The 19,140-nt window shown below is 57.2% G+C and overlaps 1 protein-coding gene across 1 annotated transcript in view; it reads right to left on the reverse strand.

The window, feature by feature from the left end:
• PHACTR3 (phosphatase and actin regulator 3) overlaps positions 1-19,140 on the reverse strand; it is a gene marked incomplete at its 5' end in the record, with an annotated part of 223,563 nt that overhangs the window by 32,814 nt on the left and 171,609 nt on the right. The window contains one exon of the mRNA XM_080812763.1: positions 500-653. Coding sequence (XP_080668889.1) covers positions 500-653 — 154 coding nt within the window. The remainder of the gene's footprint in view (positions 1-499; positions 654-19,140) is intronic.

Genomic DNA, 19,140 nt, shown 5'->3' on the forward strand with positions numbered 1-19,140 from the left:
AGCTTTTCTTGAAATACTTAGAAGACGTAGCCATGCTAAATGTGATTCTTGCAGGAAAATGACCAGGTGGAACTCTCCCCTGGGCCCTGGACGCCGACAAGGCACATCCCCCCAACTCTGTCACTGTCTCTCCCCAGTGCAACCCCCTTTTCACTCCTGCAGGTGCCTGGCCTGGCTGCTAGAGACCAGAGCACCACGTGCTCCCTGTGGCCTGGGGACATTTGAAAACATGTGGGGACGGTTCTGACGGTCACAGGAGGGTGTCACGTGTAGAGACCCAGCTTGCCGCTCAGCGCCCAATGGCACACAGGACAACCCCCCACGACAACGCGCTGGCCCATGCCGAGTGCAGACAGTGGCAAGGTGAGAAGCCACCGTCAGAGCCCCGTGTGGGCGCCCCGAGACAGCGCAGCCCCGGGAGGGCAGGGCAGGGCCTCCGAGGGGCTCGGGCTGCCTGGTGGGACACAGCCTCTGCCCGAGGCGACGTGCCCCTACTCACTTGGAGAGTCTCATCTCGATCTGCTGCCGGATTTCCTGCCGCTCTTCGTCAGTTCTCCGGGGGAAAATGTTCCTGTCCTCCAGTTCCTGCTGGCTCGGCCGGTTCCGCAGCTTTACCGCCAAGAGCTCCTTCTTGCATTTCCTTGGCAGCGTTCCTGAGCACCGCCAGAGAAGGGGAGAGAAGGGACGAGAAGACCAGTGTTAGTCAAGCGCTGGCTGGCTGATCTAGCCACCCGCCCTGCTGGGAGAAGGCATCGGCATCCGTACAACGGGGGCACATCTGTCAGCTTGGGGTGCCTTCCAGTGGGAATGTGGGCAAGTCAGGGACACGGTGATGTCACCACCATGGGCCACGGGTTCCACGGGTGGGCGAGCAGTCACACATCCCAGGCCTCCAGGGACGGTCCTGGTCGACACCTGGTACCCCGGGTGATTATTACTGGCTCCCAGGCTTTCTTCTGAGTGTGGACTGTGACTTAGAGTTACTTTCCACGTGGCACCCGCCCCCCGCCCCCGTCCTCTCCCGTCTCCCACAGGGTCCACACTCCCCGCTGACCACTGCCCTCTGGCCACTCGGGTCTTCAGTCTCTAGAACGTCCCACCTCTGGGCCTCGGCAGCAGGTCTGCCTCCACCTGCCACCCTGTTCCGCTCGACCACTCGCGGCCAGCCCCGTCCCCACAGCCAGCCTTGAACCTTCCCGCAGAGGCCTGACCGGGCTCCAGCCATCGGCACACCACAGCATTAATGCCCCGGAATCCAATCTCTTCCCTGTCAGCTACTTTATTCCGTCTCCCGCACGAGAGTAAGTTCAAGGGTGGTCTTCCCTCCCCGGGCCCTAGATTCGGGCTGATGCAGCAAATTCCCAATGAAGACTGGGAGAGAGGGTGTGGGGGGCTAACGCAGGGTCTCCAGGCTGAGGCTGATCTGTATTTCCACGGATGTCTAGGATCAGCTGAGTGAAATCAGGGTGCAAAATAAGATCTCAGAGGACAGAGTGTCTAAATTAAGAGAGGTGGGGTCTGGTGGCGTTCACAGATGGGAAGGACCACTTGTTAGAGGGCTAGGAGATGCACGTGTTCCGGCTCGTTGAGAGCCCCCACCTGCCCTGGTGAGTAACTGGGAAGTACAAGGCAGGGGGAATGGTTTTGCATCTCTACTGGGACACGGGTTTCAATCCTGGGGCTCAAACCATCATCCAATGTCACACTCCCATGGGCGGAGGCAAACGTTACCCCCCCCCTCCCAAAAAAAGGCTCCCAAAGACAGCCAGTGTCCAGTGTCCAAGATGGGAACGAAAAGCAAGAAATGAGTCTAATAACGTGACCGTTTAATGGAAGTTTGGGATAAAGTAAGACACAAAAATTGGGGCTCCGCTGAGGTTTGAATTTCTAATGTGAGCTTGTTTGCCGTGCGTTTCATAGAGACGGAGAAAACTAATGACTCCCCAAGCCATTTCAGCAAGGGCTCGAGCCTGAATTTGTTTGAGTAGCTTTATAGGATCAGAGAGCCTGAAGGAGGCACACGGCTTGGGTTAGTCTTTACTATGTGTTCTGGGGGAAATCGAGCGCCGTGGTGGCCTTCATGAGTGACGGGAGTCTCGAAGGTCTTGGGAATGATCCTTGTGAATGTCAAGGGTCTCGTACATGGCGAGAAGGGGCTGCGGTTTTCGGAGATCCAGGACGCGCTCAACCGTGAGCCGGCCCCGGGTGCCGTTTAATCCTTCCAGCGCTTGATAACGAAAGTCTTTTAAGCCCATTGTAAATGTCTCGGGTTTCTTATTTATAAACTTTAATCGTATTTCTTCTTCACTGAAAAAAAGAGCCCCTCATCAGAGACTTCCAGATGTAAACGCGAATTCGTTCTGCGCCAGGAGCGAGCGGTTCCCCCAGCCTCGCAGGCACAGCCCGTGCGCACAGCAGGGTCACCCCAAAAACTTATGGGCTCACTTGAGGTCTTCTCCAGAGTGTCAGCAGGTTACTAGGTTTTGTTTCTTAGAAGTCAAAAAAGGACATTTCCAGATAAACATGAGCCTTTTCATAAATTTGACCGGCACGTGCACCTGACTGCCAGCCCCGGCGTGACTAAGCACGCGTGCATCCCAGGGCGCACACGCCAACACGGGTGGGAGGGGAGGCTGGAAAGCAGCAGCCGCGAGACCCTTCTGTGCAGCCTCCCTCCCCAGGTGCCCCCAGACACACCCGTGCTCTGACCAGAAGTCCCAGCCCCGGAGTCTGCCCCCCAAAGCACGCGGGACGAGCACAGAAGGACGCATGGGAAGGTATTCATGGGGCACCGCTGATGAAAGTAAGAAACCCCACAGAACCGACAAATCCAGCACACCCCGGCAGATCACGGCGCCTCGTAGCACCGGGCCGTGGGAACCGTGGCGAACGGCGGCGTGTAGCTTACTGCGTGCTAGACGGACGCTCGCGGGATGCTTGTAGCGTTTTGTGACAGCAGCTTGTCCTAGAGTACGTATGTCGTCTGAGGAAACGTATTTGCGTATGCGTAAGTGTCTGCTTTTGCAAGTATGCGTGATACTGTTCATTGGCAGAGAAACGTCAGGAACTGACCAACGTATGTACTCATTTTGCTCTTCTGTGCTGTGTTTTTATCGCAAACATAGTTCCCTTCTATGAAAATAGATAACTATTTAAAAAGAAACAACAACGTTGAATGACATCGGCGAAGACGGTCGAAAATTCTAAGTAAAAAGCAATAAGACAACTGGCAAAAATGGTCAGCATCCACTTTTTTGAAACTCTGCAAATGGAAACAGGGCACATTCATCCAAGGAAAAGAGGCTGAGCCTCCGTAAGGAAGTTTTTACTCTGTCCAGCACCAGACTCCCCGCCCTCTAGGCCTGCAGGAGCCGTGAACTCCACGAGTCTGCATTCCCGATGCAGACCAGCCGCCAGCCGCTGGGCAGTCACTGAGGGGCAAAGGCAGGCCTGGTTCCCTGAGACCTGCCATCCTCCGACCCGTCTGCGGGCTCCCCAGACGTCCCCACGTGCAAGGCTCACAGCGCCGGATCTGATAAGAGCTCACCCGGCCCACAGTGGCCTTCCCTGGTGCCTTTGTTGAAAACTGTGTTGTCTTTCCACGGCCCAGACTCTCCTGGGCCTTCACACCAGTCCCACTCAAGATGCGAGGGAGTTCTGTATTCGTAAAAGCCAATTAAAAAAAAAAATCAATGTATAAGACCCAAAATTAAGTAAATTAAAAGCTCGAGCCTGATACTACCACACCCAGTTCAACTCCAGCAAATGCTGGGGGCACCTTTCTGACACGCAACTGATGGGCGGGGCACGGCGGGTAGGATGGGGCGATGCTGCCGCCTCCCCCAGGTACCAGAGGCCCCGAGGGCCACTGAGTAGCGGAACCAAGGCTCCAGCTCAGCCGGTGGGGGCAGCCTCGCACACGCCCTTCTCACTGACGCTCACGGACGCTCTCTGATGCCCCAGCACGTGGGGAGCCCCTGTCGCCATCCCGGCAGATCCCGTCACCACCGCAGCAGAGCGAGGGATGCTCCTGGAGAACTTCAGGCCATCAGACACTCCCTTCTTTTGTGAAAGGCTCCCTACCTCCTCCCCACAAACCTCCACGCCGGTCTGCTGTCCTCCCGTCTCGACGGCCACACCTCAGTCTCCTTCCCTGGTTCCCTGTCATCTCCCCGCCTCTGTGCCCCAGGACTCAATCCTCAAACCCCTCTGTCCACACCTGCTTCCCACACGACTGCCTCTGTCCCCTGAGACCCTCCAGCCCCCCTGCTAATGGCTCAGGATTTCCCCAGGCAGCCCCAGCTTCTCTCCTGCACTGCCCAGACAGGCTGAGCGACACTCACGGATCTGCTCGGGGCGGCCAGGCTCCTGCTAGGCTGTGTCCGCCCTCGCCCGCCCTCGCCCGCCCTCGCCCGGCGCCGAGGTGAGGGCCTTGCTGCCAAGGCTGCTCCCGTGAGGGCGGGGAAGGTGCCAACAAATGCCTGTCGCAGCCGGGAACACAGGACACGTGCCTTCCCCGGGCACAGGCTCACGGCACCTCCGAACCACCCGTCTGCCCGGCTCTTTCCCTAACTGTGGTCATTGCATGAGCTGGAGACGTTCTCACTCACAGAGAAAAACACACCTGCTGAGCTCATCCGCGCAGAGAGCTGCTCCTTGTTCAGTGTTTCCTGCACAACCTCAGTGCCTGCTGACTTACACAGCGCCAGGCAGAATAAGCCTTGAAGGAAAAGGGGTGTGAGGGAGACATCCGGAAAGGCTTCCTGGAGGAGGTGGCATCAGAACCGGGACCTGAAAGCTGCCCCCCGCCGTACCCCGGGACCTGTGGTCCCAGAAGCTAGCTTCACTCCGTAGAAGGAATGTGCCAGGGGATCCATGCCTGCCCCCAAAGTAAAGTGATGATGTGCACTTTGGGTCTGGCCACGACGGATGACGGAGACGGGCTCTTCCGCCCAAAATGAAAACAAAGTCAAGTGACAGGAAACAATGGTGAAGATGCTGGAAAGACAGTGATCCTGGCGGGGCAGGAACCAGGGGGAGCGAGCCCTACGAAACCCCACTCCCGGCCCCCGAGGCTCTGGGCTGAGGCCCCGGGGGCAAGCCTGGAACACGGCCTGAGCTGAGAAGGTGAAAGGGGGACCATGGCCCCCCAAGTCTGTAGGGAGGCCCTGGGGGGCAGGGGTCGTGCAGAGGCGGAACCGAAGGCCTGGACTGTACCCAAGGCTGGGTTTAAAGCCGGAAAGACCCCTACTCGGTGCAAACGGCCTGAGCGCGTCCTCGAAGGCGGGACACGGGGAGCGAAGCAGGACCAGGCCGGCCGCAGAACACAGAACGCGCATTGCCAGTGCCAAGACCTCAGCGGCCCAGAAGCACCAGGGACGATGCGGCACCCGCAGGCCGATCCCAGGAGGGCGGAAGGGGCACAGGAACGCAGACGCGGTCGGTACCCCCCTGCCGAGAACCCCACTGGGGACAAAGGACAACTTCGCCAGGAGATGGAACGCGGCGAGAGGCTCAGACCCACAGAGCTGACCCGACAGAGGAGAAAGGGCGAGTGTGAAGGCAGAAGCGAAGGTTTCAGCAGCCCGGTGAGTAGCGGGAGGAACAAGTGTGCACGGGCGTGTGCAAGGACGGGCCGACACAGACCCCACCTGCCAGCAGCGGCACCGGGGTTTAGACCATGTGTACAAAACCCCGCGCGGGAGACCGGCGGGTCTTCTCCAGGGCGTGCGGCTGTTGCAAGGACGCGGCCTGCCGGCTTCTGGTCCGGTCCCCATCCAGCGGGAAGCCGTCCGGTCCTATAAAACACGCTCTGCGGTCACCGGGAGACGAAACTGGGCACCGGGGACGGAAAGGTCTCCAGAGAAGTACCCAAATCTTTGGAAACGACATGAAAAAAAACTACGCAATAACCCACAGTTCCAAGAAGAAATCGGAAGGGAAATTGGAAAATATCTTGAAGTAAATAAAAACGCAACATACCAAAGTGGTGTTGGGGGAGACGTCACAGCACTAAATGCTTATCTTAGCAAAGAAGAAAGTCTTCAAGCCAGTGCCCTGAGTTTCCATCTTCGGCAACCAGAGAAAAAAAAGCAAATTAAACCCAAGGAAGCGGAAGGGATCATAAAGATCAGAGCAGAAAGCAGTGAAATCGGAAACAGAAAGAGTGAAAAAAGTTGAAACCAAAAGCTGGTTCTTTGAGAAGAGCAATAAAACTGATAAAACTCCAGGCGACTTATCAGGGGAAAGGGAAGGAGGAAGCAGGGGGTGGGGCGGCGAGAAGTGTTGCGTGTGGTTCTGTGCAAACTACCAAGGCTCGCTCAAGAAGAAATACAAAGCGAGAACAGACATTCGAATCAAAGAAAAATTTAAAAAGACACACCTCATGAATGCGGATATAAAATCAGAAACAACATGACCCACTGGGAGGCGGTGCGGCGGCGAGGGCGGAGGATTTGAAAGGCAATCGCTGTCATTCACCAAATTACCAAACCATAAGAGAAACCATAGGGTTACCTCGGTAGACCACCCCGTCCTATGGGGAGTTCCCGGCTCAGCGCCGGAAGGGCCCCCTCCCAGGCGTCCCGCCCACCCCGGTGAATGCCGGCGAGGGACGATGAGGCTCAGGGAGACCAGGGCTGACCCAGGTCATGGCTGAGTACAGAGCTCGCCCGCTGCCTTCCGGCAAATAAACAAGGACGTCCCCTCGTTCAGCTACAAAAGCGGCATGTTCTCGCGGCAGACAGACGAAGCTCAAAGCAGTATGAGGAAGGAAAGGAGGCCCTTTCCCGCCCACCTCTCACCTCCAGAGGAGACCACCACCATGTAGCAGGTGTACGTCCTACGTCTGCACAATTAACAGCTTGCGTGCTGTGTGGCGCGGGGATCACAGCGTACAGGGCGCGCTGCCTGTGAGGTCCCGCTCACACATGTGGCTCTGGTCCAGATCAGGGTGAATCAAGCCAGCTCCTGCCCTTTGAGGGCCGCCGATGATCCCAGAGTGTGACAGTCACAGAGCCTGTCACTTGCTCACCCAGACCCCCAGGGATGGACACCCAGGTGTTCATTTCTGCTCTTTCCCCGAAGCTGTAGGCACGGTCCTCCCTCCTGTCCTCCCAGCCCCGTCCCCGGGACCAGAGACTCCTGAGCCACAGCCGGGCTGGTTTTAGCTGACAAGTGCTCCTCTCCCCGCTCCGCCTGCTTCTCTGGCCCTCCTGGGCAGGAGGAGGGAATGTAAATGGGGCTGTGGTTAGTAAGAACATACGGCCGAGAAGCTCCAGTTGAAGATAAACTCGCCAAGAGACAGACTTTCCTCAATGAGTGGCACCTTGGAATTTATCCTAAGGACATAATTACGGAGATGCACAAGTCTTCACTCCGAGGACACGCGCCCTCTCCTTGCTGACGCAGCCGGGACTGGCCGCCCGGCTCCCCAGGGGCTCAGGCCGCACGAGCTGATGCTGGAAGGAGCGAGCAGGGCTGGGGGCCAGGAGAGAGACGAGGGTGGCCGGGGTCCCCCGTTGGCCCCAGGGTCCGGCTTGGGCATGCGCCCACGTGAGAAGGGCCCTCCGGCCTGTCTGGGCACCAGCAGTGACACGGTGGGGCCACCCTTCACGGGCTATGACGCAGTTTTAACCACGACGTGCTTTACCCTCGAGTGCGCACTCAGTGCTCTTTCATGGTTCTTTTCCCTGAAACTCTCCACCTCTTCGTTCATCCTGACCTTGAAGACCCTGAACGTACCCCCACAGGTCTACGTGGCTTTGAGCGCGGTCTGGGCTGGGTCCACACGTGCCCCCGACCTCCTGCACCCCAGCTCAGGCCTCACTCCCACAGGTGACCGGCACGGGGCCTCGTGGAGCTCTGCCTGCTTGGGCACAGCCCGGCGGCCCTGGCTCACTCAGTCTCCACGCGAACGTCCGGGGCCCCTTCACACAGCCCGTCTGTCCCTGTCCTACAGACTCCAGCGGCTTCAACAGCCCAGAACCGCCCTCTCTACCCCCTCATCCTGGTTAGGCCACCTCCCCGCCCAGGGAGATGCCCCAGCGGAAAGCCGGACAGCCAGCGTGGAGCTCACCCCGTGTGTCTCCCGTCTAACAAGGGCGATGGTCCTGCCCTCCCTGCTGTCCAGCGCCCCCGAACAGTGGCTCCCCCACCGAGGCCAGTCTATAGTCGGTTCTGGTGGGAGGGTGGTCACCACGGCTCTGTCCAGGCCTGAAGCAGGGCTAGACCCCTTCTAAAAGCCACAGGGGCGCTCAGAAAGGCTGCCACTAGACTCCCAGAGCCTTGGAGGCACGGACTCGCCCCTGCCCATCTCTCTCCCCCGTGCAGGATGCAAGGTGGGGCTCGCATTTCCTGAACAAAGAGAGGAATTCTGGAAAGACGGGGAAGGGGAGGTGGCAGCTGCTGGAGCCTGACTTCCTAGAATCACGGCAAGGACGTGACGGAGACCCAGGAAGGAGGGCGGGTTTCCTGGTTGAGGGGGCAGCGACGGCTTTGGCTTTTGGGAAGCTAGGGGGCAGTGACAGAATCTATGGGGACACAAGCAGAGGACAGAGGGACACCTGGGGCTTCTGCGTCACAGAGCCCTGCAGCCAGGGGTGAAGGCCGGCCACTCATGGGGGGAGGCTATGGGGACAGCCTGTGTGGATGAACTGGGAGAGGGAGGGAGCCAGTGGGACACCCAACAGGGGCAGGGCAGGGACAGGAACCAAGAGAGCAGGGAGCCGAGGAAGGCAGGGAGAGAGCTGGGCAGGGGGCACCGAGAGGGAGTTCGGAGGTCGATGAGCCACAGAGACCACGAACAGAGGACAGGCTGCCACGGAGCCCAGTTCCTGCCACGGGGCTGCCGGGAAGGAAGTCACGTGGCTCTTGCCCATGGGACCCCCAAATCCCTGCAGTCTGCCGTCCCTTAAGAGTCTGCTCTCTGCTCCCCAGAAACCATACCGTGGACCAACCGCCCTTTTACATCACTCTCAACTCCGTTTTCCATCGTGCCCAAAAGGAGGCGGCAGGCCCAGCCCTTCATAAGAATTCTCAGCCCGATGGGGGACTCCAAAGGCGGGCGTCCTGGGCCGACGACCCTCCCCGGGAAGAACATGTTTCTCGGCGTGTATTTCAAGCGGGAGCTGCTACAGCAATTCCAAGCAAGTGATTCTGCGGATCCCACGTTCCCACGTCCCCCGGGCTCTCGGCGGCCTGGTTTCAGGAACCAGCGCGGGGACCTGCCACCCGGGGGAGCGAGGGCGCTCGTCCCCAGCTCGCAGCTGCGCTCACGTGGAGGGGGACGGGAGTCCAGGCCGGTGTCCCTGGGCCACCGCCAGCTGGCCACGCAACCCCACCCAGACGCCAGCTGGCCGCGTAGCCCCACCCAGACGCGTCCTCTCTGGTCTGTCGCCGGTGAGACGGGGCAATGGCCCACGTGCCATCACCTCTGTCATCGCCGAGGACCTGCTATGTGCCGGGCACGCTGCTGAGAATGGTACAGGAACAGGGCACGTGAGGGGTCGGCGACCACATAAAAAAGGACACTGCGGTCAGCAGAATGAAAGCCCTCGGAGATGTCCACTTCCTGACCCCAGAGCATGACCGTGGGACCACGGATTAGCCAGGGGCAGCCCATGTCAGCAACGGGGTCCTGATCAGCGAGAGACGGTGGCGGGAGAGTCAGGGTCACAGGGACGTGGGGAAGTCCCCACCGGCTGCTGCTGGCTTTGAAGGTGGGACCGCACGTCCAGGGGTACAGGCGGCATTAGAAGGGAAAGGCAGGGAAGCGAGTCCCCCTGGAGCCTCAGACGGCCCAGAACCGGCTCACGGCTCTAGTTCTGCCCAGAGTGACCCTCAGGATTGTGAGTTAATAATTTGTCTTAGAGCCACCAAGTACGGCCACCTGTTGGAGCCTCGAGAGGACTGACATGCTCTTGAAACTCTAAGGCCCGACCCCTACCCTCTCTGTCTTCACTCGGCTCCATCCTGGGCCCAGAGGGCCTCAGGTTCCCAAACTGTCCAAGGGAGGAGACCAGGTCCTTCTGAGGGGAAAGGGAGGCTCTCAGAGAAGGGAGGGCCCCAAAGCCCTGCGCAGGGACAGCGGCGAGCCCGGGGCCCCTCCAGCGGCAGTGGACAAGCTCCCGCTGCGGGATGAGCAGGGGGACCAGGGGCAAGGGAAACACTCAGTCGCCTAGAAGTCTTCATCACCCCGGGGGAAGGACACTCAGATCCCTGAACCAAACAGCCTCCGGGACTCAGAGACCGCATGGGGTTTGATGGCCCACGTGAGCGAACAGAAATGTCATGAGCCACTCGGTCTCGCTGGAAGCAGGGAATGAAGAGGGAGCTAGGGAACAAGACCAAGGAGCTCTGAGGACACCCAGGTACGCACCCTCCCCTGTCTCCTCTCTGTCACCAGGCTTCACTCACCACGCATGCAGAGAAGGTACTCAGTAAATGTTCTTGAGGGACCTTGCGGTCCCTGGTTGACCATGAGCCAGTCACGACTCCCCTCATGAGCTCACAGAGCAGGGAACCCCTTCCTCTCCCCTGAATTCTGAGCCAGTGGCCTCACCAACCCTGCTCCTGCCCACTGCTCCTCTCTGATTCAGCCTCCCCCTGCCCCGGGGCTATGGGCTGGTGTCCCCCCAAAACTCATGGCCTGAAGCCCCACCCGATATGGGCCCGTACCAGGAGATGGGGCCTCTGGATGGGATTAAAGTTGAGGCAGTAAGGGCAGGGCCCTGATCCGATCACACGGGGGTCCTGAGAGGAGAGGAGAAGCCGAAGTAGCCAGGCCTCCCCTTGTGCTCACGGCGGCAAGGTCACAGGAGGACACGGTGAGAAGGTAGCTGTCTGCAAGCCAGGAAGAGGGCCCTCGGCACAGCCCAGATCTCAGACCGGCAGCCTCCGAAGCCGTGAGACGAGACGCGCCTGACATCTAAGCCGCCCTGTGTCTGGCATCCTGTAGGGGTGGCCGCACCGACTGGTAGCCCCGGCCAGCCCTGCTCTGAGGTCCCCACCTCTCCCCGCGCCGGGCCACGGCCCTCCTTACGGCCCCCATCTTCCTCGCATTGCCCCCATCCCGCCCCAGCCTGGGCACCTTCCTGACACAGAGGGGTCAGGACCAACGGGTCACGGTTTTGAAGCGCTTCCTCCCGGCAGCAGAGGCACGAGCATCAGGGCATCTTAGGGCGCGCAGCTGGCCTGGGACCCAAGGCTTTAGGATGTAGAAATCCACATGTTCTTGGCTTGTGCACATCCTGGGATTCCTCCCTCAATCCTGAAATCGCCACTCGGGGGTCCCTCCGCCCCCACCTGCAGGCGGGCGTTCGCGACACAGCGCCAGTTTGCTGGTGGATGACGGGGACCCTCACGTCCCTGAAGTGGCTGCTTTGTGTCCAGCAAGAACCACCCAGACCTAAGACTCCTCCACACAAGGCCCACCAGGTTGTCCCCAAGGTCTGCCCTCGAGCATCCTGCCTCCCGGCGACCATCTGCAGCGCCACCTGGCGCCCACGGGGGGAATGGCGGGTGCCAGGCCCGGCTTCCGGCAGAGGCAGGGAGCAGGTGCTCGGGAGGACAGGTGAGCCCTGACTCAGGACAGGTGACTTCAGAGGACTCCTCGAAAGGAGGCTTTCAATCTGCCCCCTGCCACATTTGAAATGGGGTTCTATTAACGCAATACATTTTAGCTTTTGCTTTTCACAAACGCGGCCCCCGGGGCAGGATCCCAGACCCTGCAGAGAGGGACACCTCTTCCCTCGGCTCAGGTAGTGCCAGGAGCGCTCAGCCGCACCTGCCCCCACACCCACGTCCACATCTGTCCAGCCCAGAGTCCCAGGGGCCCTCACCCAGACACGGCCCTCTTCGGACTCCTTGCCCGATGCTGAAAGCTGCTCAGACGGCCACGTCTGCCCGGAGAGGCCCCGCCCCGAGCTAGGACGGACAGTGCTTCTTGAATAAACAATAAGGCCTTCTTAGAAGCTTTAAACAACCCTAGCTCTTACACTACCTTACACCAGGATGAAGGGGGGACCCAGTGCGTCCGTCACCCGCTCCCCACCGTGCGCTGGCTGACACGCCGGCTCCCAGGACTCTGCGGGTCAGGCTGCGGCAGGAGACGCTAACACTTACGGAGCGGCTAGTCCGTGGCTTCCCTCCGTATTCTGATTTTCGGGCACGTTTTATGTTTACGGTATACGCGTATGGACTCAGGTATACAAGCGACGCACAGATATCCGGGGTGTACTTTTTCCTCTGCTACTGGGGCGCACCATCAAAAAACTGTATGAACGTCCCTCCATATCGGTGGTGCTAAAACCGGTCGCACTCCTGCTGACAGTCACTTGGGTAAAGCCTCGCCCCCCACCACCTGCAGGACCCACCACAGGGGGTCAGTCTCGGGTCCACGTATCACCTTGGTTCACAAGAGCATCACGGACCCAGGTCTCCCTCCTCTGCTCGGCACACAGGGCAGCCCAGGAGTTCAATGGCGAGTCCCAGAAGCGGCTCGCGTGGCTCCCGAGAACCCCCCCACCAGGGGACGTGGCTCAGGTGGGAGGATCCGCATGGCAGGGAGCCCCCAGAGAGCTGCTCAGGGGATCATAGACCCTCACCTTAACCCTTTGCTCCATGGACAAAGAGCTCCCGCACACACGCACCGGGCCCCAGGCAGCCCAGGCCAGCTTCCTACGTGCACCCACCGCCGCCCCCTCCCTGAGACTTCAGCCACCCGGCAAACTCCCCTTCATTCTCCAGGGAAGGAAGCCTCCTCTGCCCTCCCCGTGACGTTCGCCCACGACCCACCCCACTCCCAGCCCATGTGCCCCCCGGGGCAGGCTGTCACGCTCTTATCACCTGCTCCATGAAACACTGAGTCCTCAAGGCAGGAGGGGGGGGCTTTCCCGAAAGCGCAATGATAAAAGTTAGACGGGCTCATTCCGAAAGACCAAGCAGCACAGACAGGCGGCAACTTGAACAACTGTCTTAAATGGCCACAGTCCCTTCTGTCCTGCTGGTTGGAAGGTTTCCTCCTCTCCCCACCCCTCCCATTCCCAGGATCGGATGCTCGAAGGCGCGGTGGGAAATAGGTGCTTCCTTCTCTGCCTTGAGGGGGCGTCAGCACAGCCCCCAGGGTGCCTTCCCATCGAGGGTGAAGTGCAAAAGGCACCTTCCTATCTACCTGGCCGTTATTTCCAGGACGTCCTCCTTGGGGCGCATCCACAACGTTGCCTGAAATGGAGAACAGACAGGCCAGAAGTGGTGTCCCACACCCAGGAGCAACGACCTAGATGTACCCAGAATTCTCTCTTTCCCTTGTGCACACACACACACACACACACACACGCCCTCTCTGTGTGGCCTGTGTGCCTGCGGGAGGTGCTCTTACCCCGACTGCGCTCAGCCAGGCAGCTGCTCCTGCCCTCGCTCCCCAGCCCTCTCTAGGACCACCTGCAAGTCCAGTGGACCTCCTGGGGGAGGCGCTGCCCTCACACCAGGCACTTCCCTCCCTTGCATAAAGCCCTGCATGCAGGCAAACATCTGTCTCCTGGGCAGATCTGAAAAGAAACAAACAGTAGAAACTCCACTAGTTCTCGCTCTCCTTAACGAGTACGCAGTGAACGTACCTCTGCAAGTCCCTGGCAAGCATCAAGGAGAAACCACCTGCGCTCTACACTCCCGAAGAGGACCTCACTTTGTACTTGTTACAAAGTCGAGATGACAAGTAGAGAACCCTAGATTTCACTGTTTCTCCCCTAAATAGAATCGGAAAGAAACTACCATGTAGGAGCGAGTGCCCACATCATTGTGAAAAGCACCTTCGCCCCCACTCCGTCTTCTAGAACCCGAGCTGGACGCTACGAGAGGCGCACAGTGGGCGTGTTGCCTGCAGGGGCCGGGGGCTCCGGCCAGAACCCCCATTGAGGCCCCAGCCTGGGTTTTCTGTTTCTGACTTTCATCAGCTGTTTTGACTGAAACAGAATTGGCCGGTCCCGATCCCACTGGGTAAGAAAAGGTCTGCTTTCTCATTTATTCTTTCTTCCTTATAGTGAAGAATACGGTTGTGTGTGCCACTTTATTTTACGTTGTTAACAAAAACAACCATTTTCAATTCTTTCTGTCCCCTCCCCATACACCCTGGATGCACTTCACACTCAAGCCAAAACTTTCTGTTGAATGTCTGTGTCCCCTGCAGACATGGGGTAAAACTTGTTTAATTGGTCCCTGACTGATGCCCCCTCGGAGCATTTCCAGCTTTCCTGCCGCCATTACCACACACGAACATCCGGAGGTGTTGGTGCTTCTCCACCAAAGGAGCTGCTCCCCTCCGGGCATGCTGGGCAATGTCTGCAGGCATTTTTGGATGTCACGACCGGGGACGGGCGACTCCTGGCGCGGAGCGTGTGAAGGCCAGGGACCCTGCTCCAGTGTACAGCACCCCCCCCACAGCAGGGAAGCCCCTGGCCCCCAATGTTGACAAGCACCAAGGTGGAGAAACCCTCGTACCTATAAACGATGGTGCATGAGTGCTGGGATGACCGGGGGAGAAATTCCTAGAAACAAAGTCGCCGGAAGAGAGAGCACCAGCACAGACAATCCCAACAGCAGTGACCCTGATGTGCCTACGGATGCGGGCTCCCCTCCCTGGGTCTCTGCACAGTCTGGGGCTGCACTGGGGTCCGCGGCACTCAGGCTGCGTGCACTCCTCCCTCGGCCACCTTGGGCTTCTCTTTCGACCTTGACTGTCCCCACAGACTAGCGTTTGGGGTCATCACGCCTCACAGATCACTGCCACCAGCCACCGCTGAGCATAGCCAGGGAACGGTCCCCCCGGGCTGGTCTTCCTGTCCTCCTGGGCGACCTGATAAGCGCTCACCACTGACAGTCAGCAGCATGTCTCTCCCTTAGCAGAACACGACCAGACGTGTGTGTGGGGTCTGCAGACCGGGTGACACGGGATAGCACTACAAGTACCACTGGGGCACAGGGCAAAATGGACAAGTTACTCCCTGTGCTGGTTGTGTCCGGAGCCGAAGCCGGTGGGCTGCGCGTCGCTCCATCGCCTCCCCAGAGGCCCTGTCCGCTGCCACCGTGCTTAGGGCAGGCCTGGATCCTCAGAGACAACTGCCAGGTCTCAGGGACATAAGGGCACCGGGATGCCTGCTGTCATAAGGTGCATGGGCTTCAGGATCTGGGGGCTCTTGTGTTCATGTGAAGGGAGCAATGAAGCCACAATCGTGGCCAATATGGGAGCTGTGCAGGTGGCCACAGGTGATGGCTTGTCGGTCCCCTGGAAATCTGACTAGGGAGGCCCAACTGTCACCAGATGGCAAAGCTATGACCTGGTAGTCCTCCCTCCCGGTCAGGGATAGGCGGTTCACAGCAGGTGTCACCAGAGGCCTCCTCAGAGTGCCCCTCCCCAGTGCCAGCGGTCCCTCAGCCTGTCTGCCAAAGAGGGAACCCAGCAGTTGTCGATGCTCCGTGTCCTCGCTCCACCCTTCTAAAGCCACGCCCAAGGGCGCAGTGTACGGATTAGACTCCCCAGTGGAGGACATGCCGGTTTGGCTGCAGGGACATGGACACTCTGGTTAAACTAGGGAATTAGCGGAGGGAACAAGGAACAAATCAGCTACATGGTATCAACAAAACTGGAGGCAAAACTCATTCAGATCCCAGGCCTGGGGGCATCCAAGCTCCCCCCTGTTCCTCCCCAGTCATCACTGATGGTGATGACGATGGTTATGAGGGCAACAGCGCTCACAGCAGAGAGTCAGGACTCCACCGGTGAGCCATCCCCTGCAGCCATCAGAATAAGCCTCTCATCACTCCTGTTCTACAGACAGTGTGTGTGAGGCACAGAGAGGTTCGGGGGGCTGCTGTGATCACAGAGCCAGAAGGGACACATCCTGACAGGTAGAGAGATTGCGGTCCCTGCAAAGTCTCCCAGCGCACGCGGTAAACCAGAGAGAAGGCATATCTGACGGCACGGCCAGCCCTCAACCAGCCCTTTGCCCCAGCCAGAACGTCTGGGACGGTGCCAGGAGGAGCTAAGGTCATGAGGACGGAGCCCCTGTGATGGGACACGAGCCCTTCTTAAACAGACTCAAGGCCACTTGTTCCTCCCTGTCCCTCCACTACATGAGAGCACAGCAAGAAGATGGCCACTGCTAACCAGGAAGCGGCCGTCACTAGCCCCTCCGTCTGCAGGCACCTGACCTTGGCCTTGCCAGCGTCCGGAACTGGGAAAAATATGACTGCTGTTTAAGCCACAGAGTCTATGGTATCTTGTCACAGCAGCCTGGACAGATGAAGACACCCCACACGGGGGACATGGGGGCACCTGCTCTATCCCCACATGCACATCCTGGCTCTTCCGGGTCGCTGTGTGGACATCCGGGGCAGGAACTGCCCGCACACAGGGACAGCGGACACCGGGGCAGAGAGCGCCCACACGCAGGAACAAGTGGCTGAGGATGCTCTGGGACAGGTGGTCTCCCAGACCGGTCCCTCCTTCTCCCACAGCCCCACTTGCTGTGAAGCCCTTCTGTCACTTGCTGTCCCCCTCCCCCCATGCAGCAATCTCCAAGCCCCTGCTGCGTGGTGTCCACTGGGCCGGGGCAGCGACAGTGGACGAAGTAGATAGATGGGGTCCCTGAGTTCAGGACAGGTGAAAAGAGGAAAAACCACCTTCTTGACAGATTCTAAGCTCGCATCTTGGGCTGGCGACAGAACAGAAACTGTTCCTTGTAAATTTCACCTCTGAGGGAGCAAAATTTGTTTTCTAGGTCAGCGTGTACGGAACCTGGAAGTCACTACCCTGTTCTAGCAGCAAGCAAAAAGCTGAACAGACTTAAAATTGCCATCTCTTCTTAGATCCAAAAGAGCAGGAGGACACAGGGCCAACCGCCGGCCCGGAGAATGGAGACGGACAGATGAACACAGAATCGCGGCTGCCCAGAGCGGAGACTCGCGGGCAGCGGCCTCCACAGGAACCAGCGCAGGGGCGGGGAGACCTGAACAGTGATTGAGGACTTGCTGGGGGCTCAGGGGGACCACCTGAGAGTGAGAAACTGCAGCCCCGCTCACAGGGGCCCCACAGTCCTGCGAGTTTTACCACCAGGAGCCCGACCAGGCTCCCGCAGCGAACATCAGAAAAAGAATCCCCTTCTGCTTCCTCTGCAGGAGGAAGGGGATAAAGGGATCTGAAACACCCCAGAACATTCTTTTCTCCTTACCAAGGTCTCCCTCTGAGGAAACCAGCTCACCAGAGCCTAATCCGCTGGGATATCATCAGAGCTAAGTGCCCCGGTGGAAGGGAGACCCCTGACTCCAGCCCACGAGAGTTGGGTCGCACCTGAGGTAGAAAATAAAGCCAAGAAATTCTTGTGAGGTTCACGGTCCAGAGGCACAGTGAGACCCACTCATGGGCTACAGAACACGCCCCCTCCCCCCATCTCCCCTCTGCTTACCAAAGTCCTGTTTACAGCAGCACCTTTCCCCCGGGGCGTCAAGTCCAGCTATCAGGAAAGCATTACAAGGCATCCCAAAAGAAAAGTCATGATCTGGAGAGACAGAACAGCAAAACTGGGCATGGCAGGGGTGTCAGAACCATCAGGGTTAGGGTCAACACAAGACCAGGTGAGCAACGTGAAGTGAGCAAAGAGAGAGAAATTCTATGAAAGAACCACAAAGAATTCTAGAGAGAAAACAAACAAACAAAAAAACAAAACAAACAAACAAAAAAACCCCACTGTAACAGAAATAAAGAATGCCTTTGATGGGGTTATTAATAGAATGGACACAGTTAAGGAAAGACTCTCCGAGCTTGGGGACATCTCAACAGAAACTTTAAAAATCAAAAAGTAGAGAAAATAAAACCTGAAACAAAACAACAGAATATCCAAGGACTGACTGACAATTACTAAAGATGCAGCATTCACATAATGGGCATACCAGAAGGAGAAGAAAGAGGAAATAACAGAAGAAATCTTTGAAATAATAACGCCTGAGAATTTCTTCAAATTAATGTCAGACACCAAACCGCAGGTCCAGGAATCCCAGAGAACATCAAGCAGGGTCCATGCCAAAAAGAAAAACAAAACAAAACTATGCTTTGGCATAATATCTTCAAACCACAGAAAATCAAAAATAAAAAACATTCCATTAGAAGCCAGAAGAAAAAAACGTCTACAGAAAAATGAAAAGATTTCCATCCAGCTTCTCCTCAGAAACCAACAAGCAAGGAGAGAGTGAAATGAAATACTTAACATGTTTAGATAAAAAAAAAAAAAACCACCAACCTAGAATTTTATAGAAAGTGAGAAATCATCCTTCCAAAGGGAAGGAGAAGCAGATTACTAAGACAAACAAAAATCAAGGGGATTTGTTACCAAGAGACCTGTCTTGCATGAGATGTTAAGTTTTTTAGGGAAGGAAAACATGCAGACCAGAAACTGGGATCTGCATAAAGAAAGGGAGACCATCAAGAGGAAACAGGTAAAGGTGACAGAAAAACTTGTATTTTTTCTTATTTTTGATTTATCTAACAGATAAATTTATTCAAAACAACTGCAACAATGTATTTGATTACATATGCTTATCTATATATCATACATACTATATTTTCATGCTTATGTATATGCCTCATGTGCATATACATGCTTTTATGTAAGTGAAAGGGGGAACGGGAATGATACAAAGGCCAAAGGAAGGAATCGGGATGATCTCGTTACTATAAAATACTCGTGCTACCTATGAAGTGGCCTAGTGTTCTTTAAAAGTGGACTTGGATTATATGTACATTGTATAAGATCTATAAACTCAAGAGTAGCCATGTAGAAAAAGTATAACTTTTATGTAAAAAAAAAAAAAAGGAAAGAGAGAAAATAAAATTATATAAAATTCTAAATTAAAACCACAAAAAGTAGGGATTTCTGGGAAGATGACAGAGTAGGAGGACCCTATGCTCACCTCATTCATGGATACAACCAGGTAACATTCATGTCAGTGTAAAGAACCCAGAAAATCCAAAGGCCGGCAGAACAAACTCCTCCACTAAATGTGGCAGAAGCCCAGAGTAGGGAGAGAAAGAGACTATCACACCAGGGAACCTGCACAGGGAAGGTGCTTTCCCCATAACATCTGGCTTTG

The sequence above is a fragment of the Martes martes genome (genome assembly GCF_963455335.1).
Source record: "Martes martes genome assembly, chromosome: 9".
Classification (NCBI taxonomy): Eukaryota; Metazoa; Chordata; class Mammalia; order Carnivora; family Mustelidae; genus Martes; species Martes martes.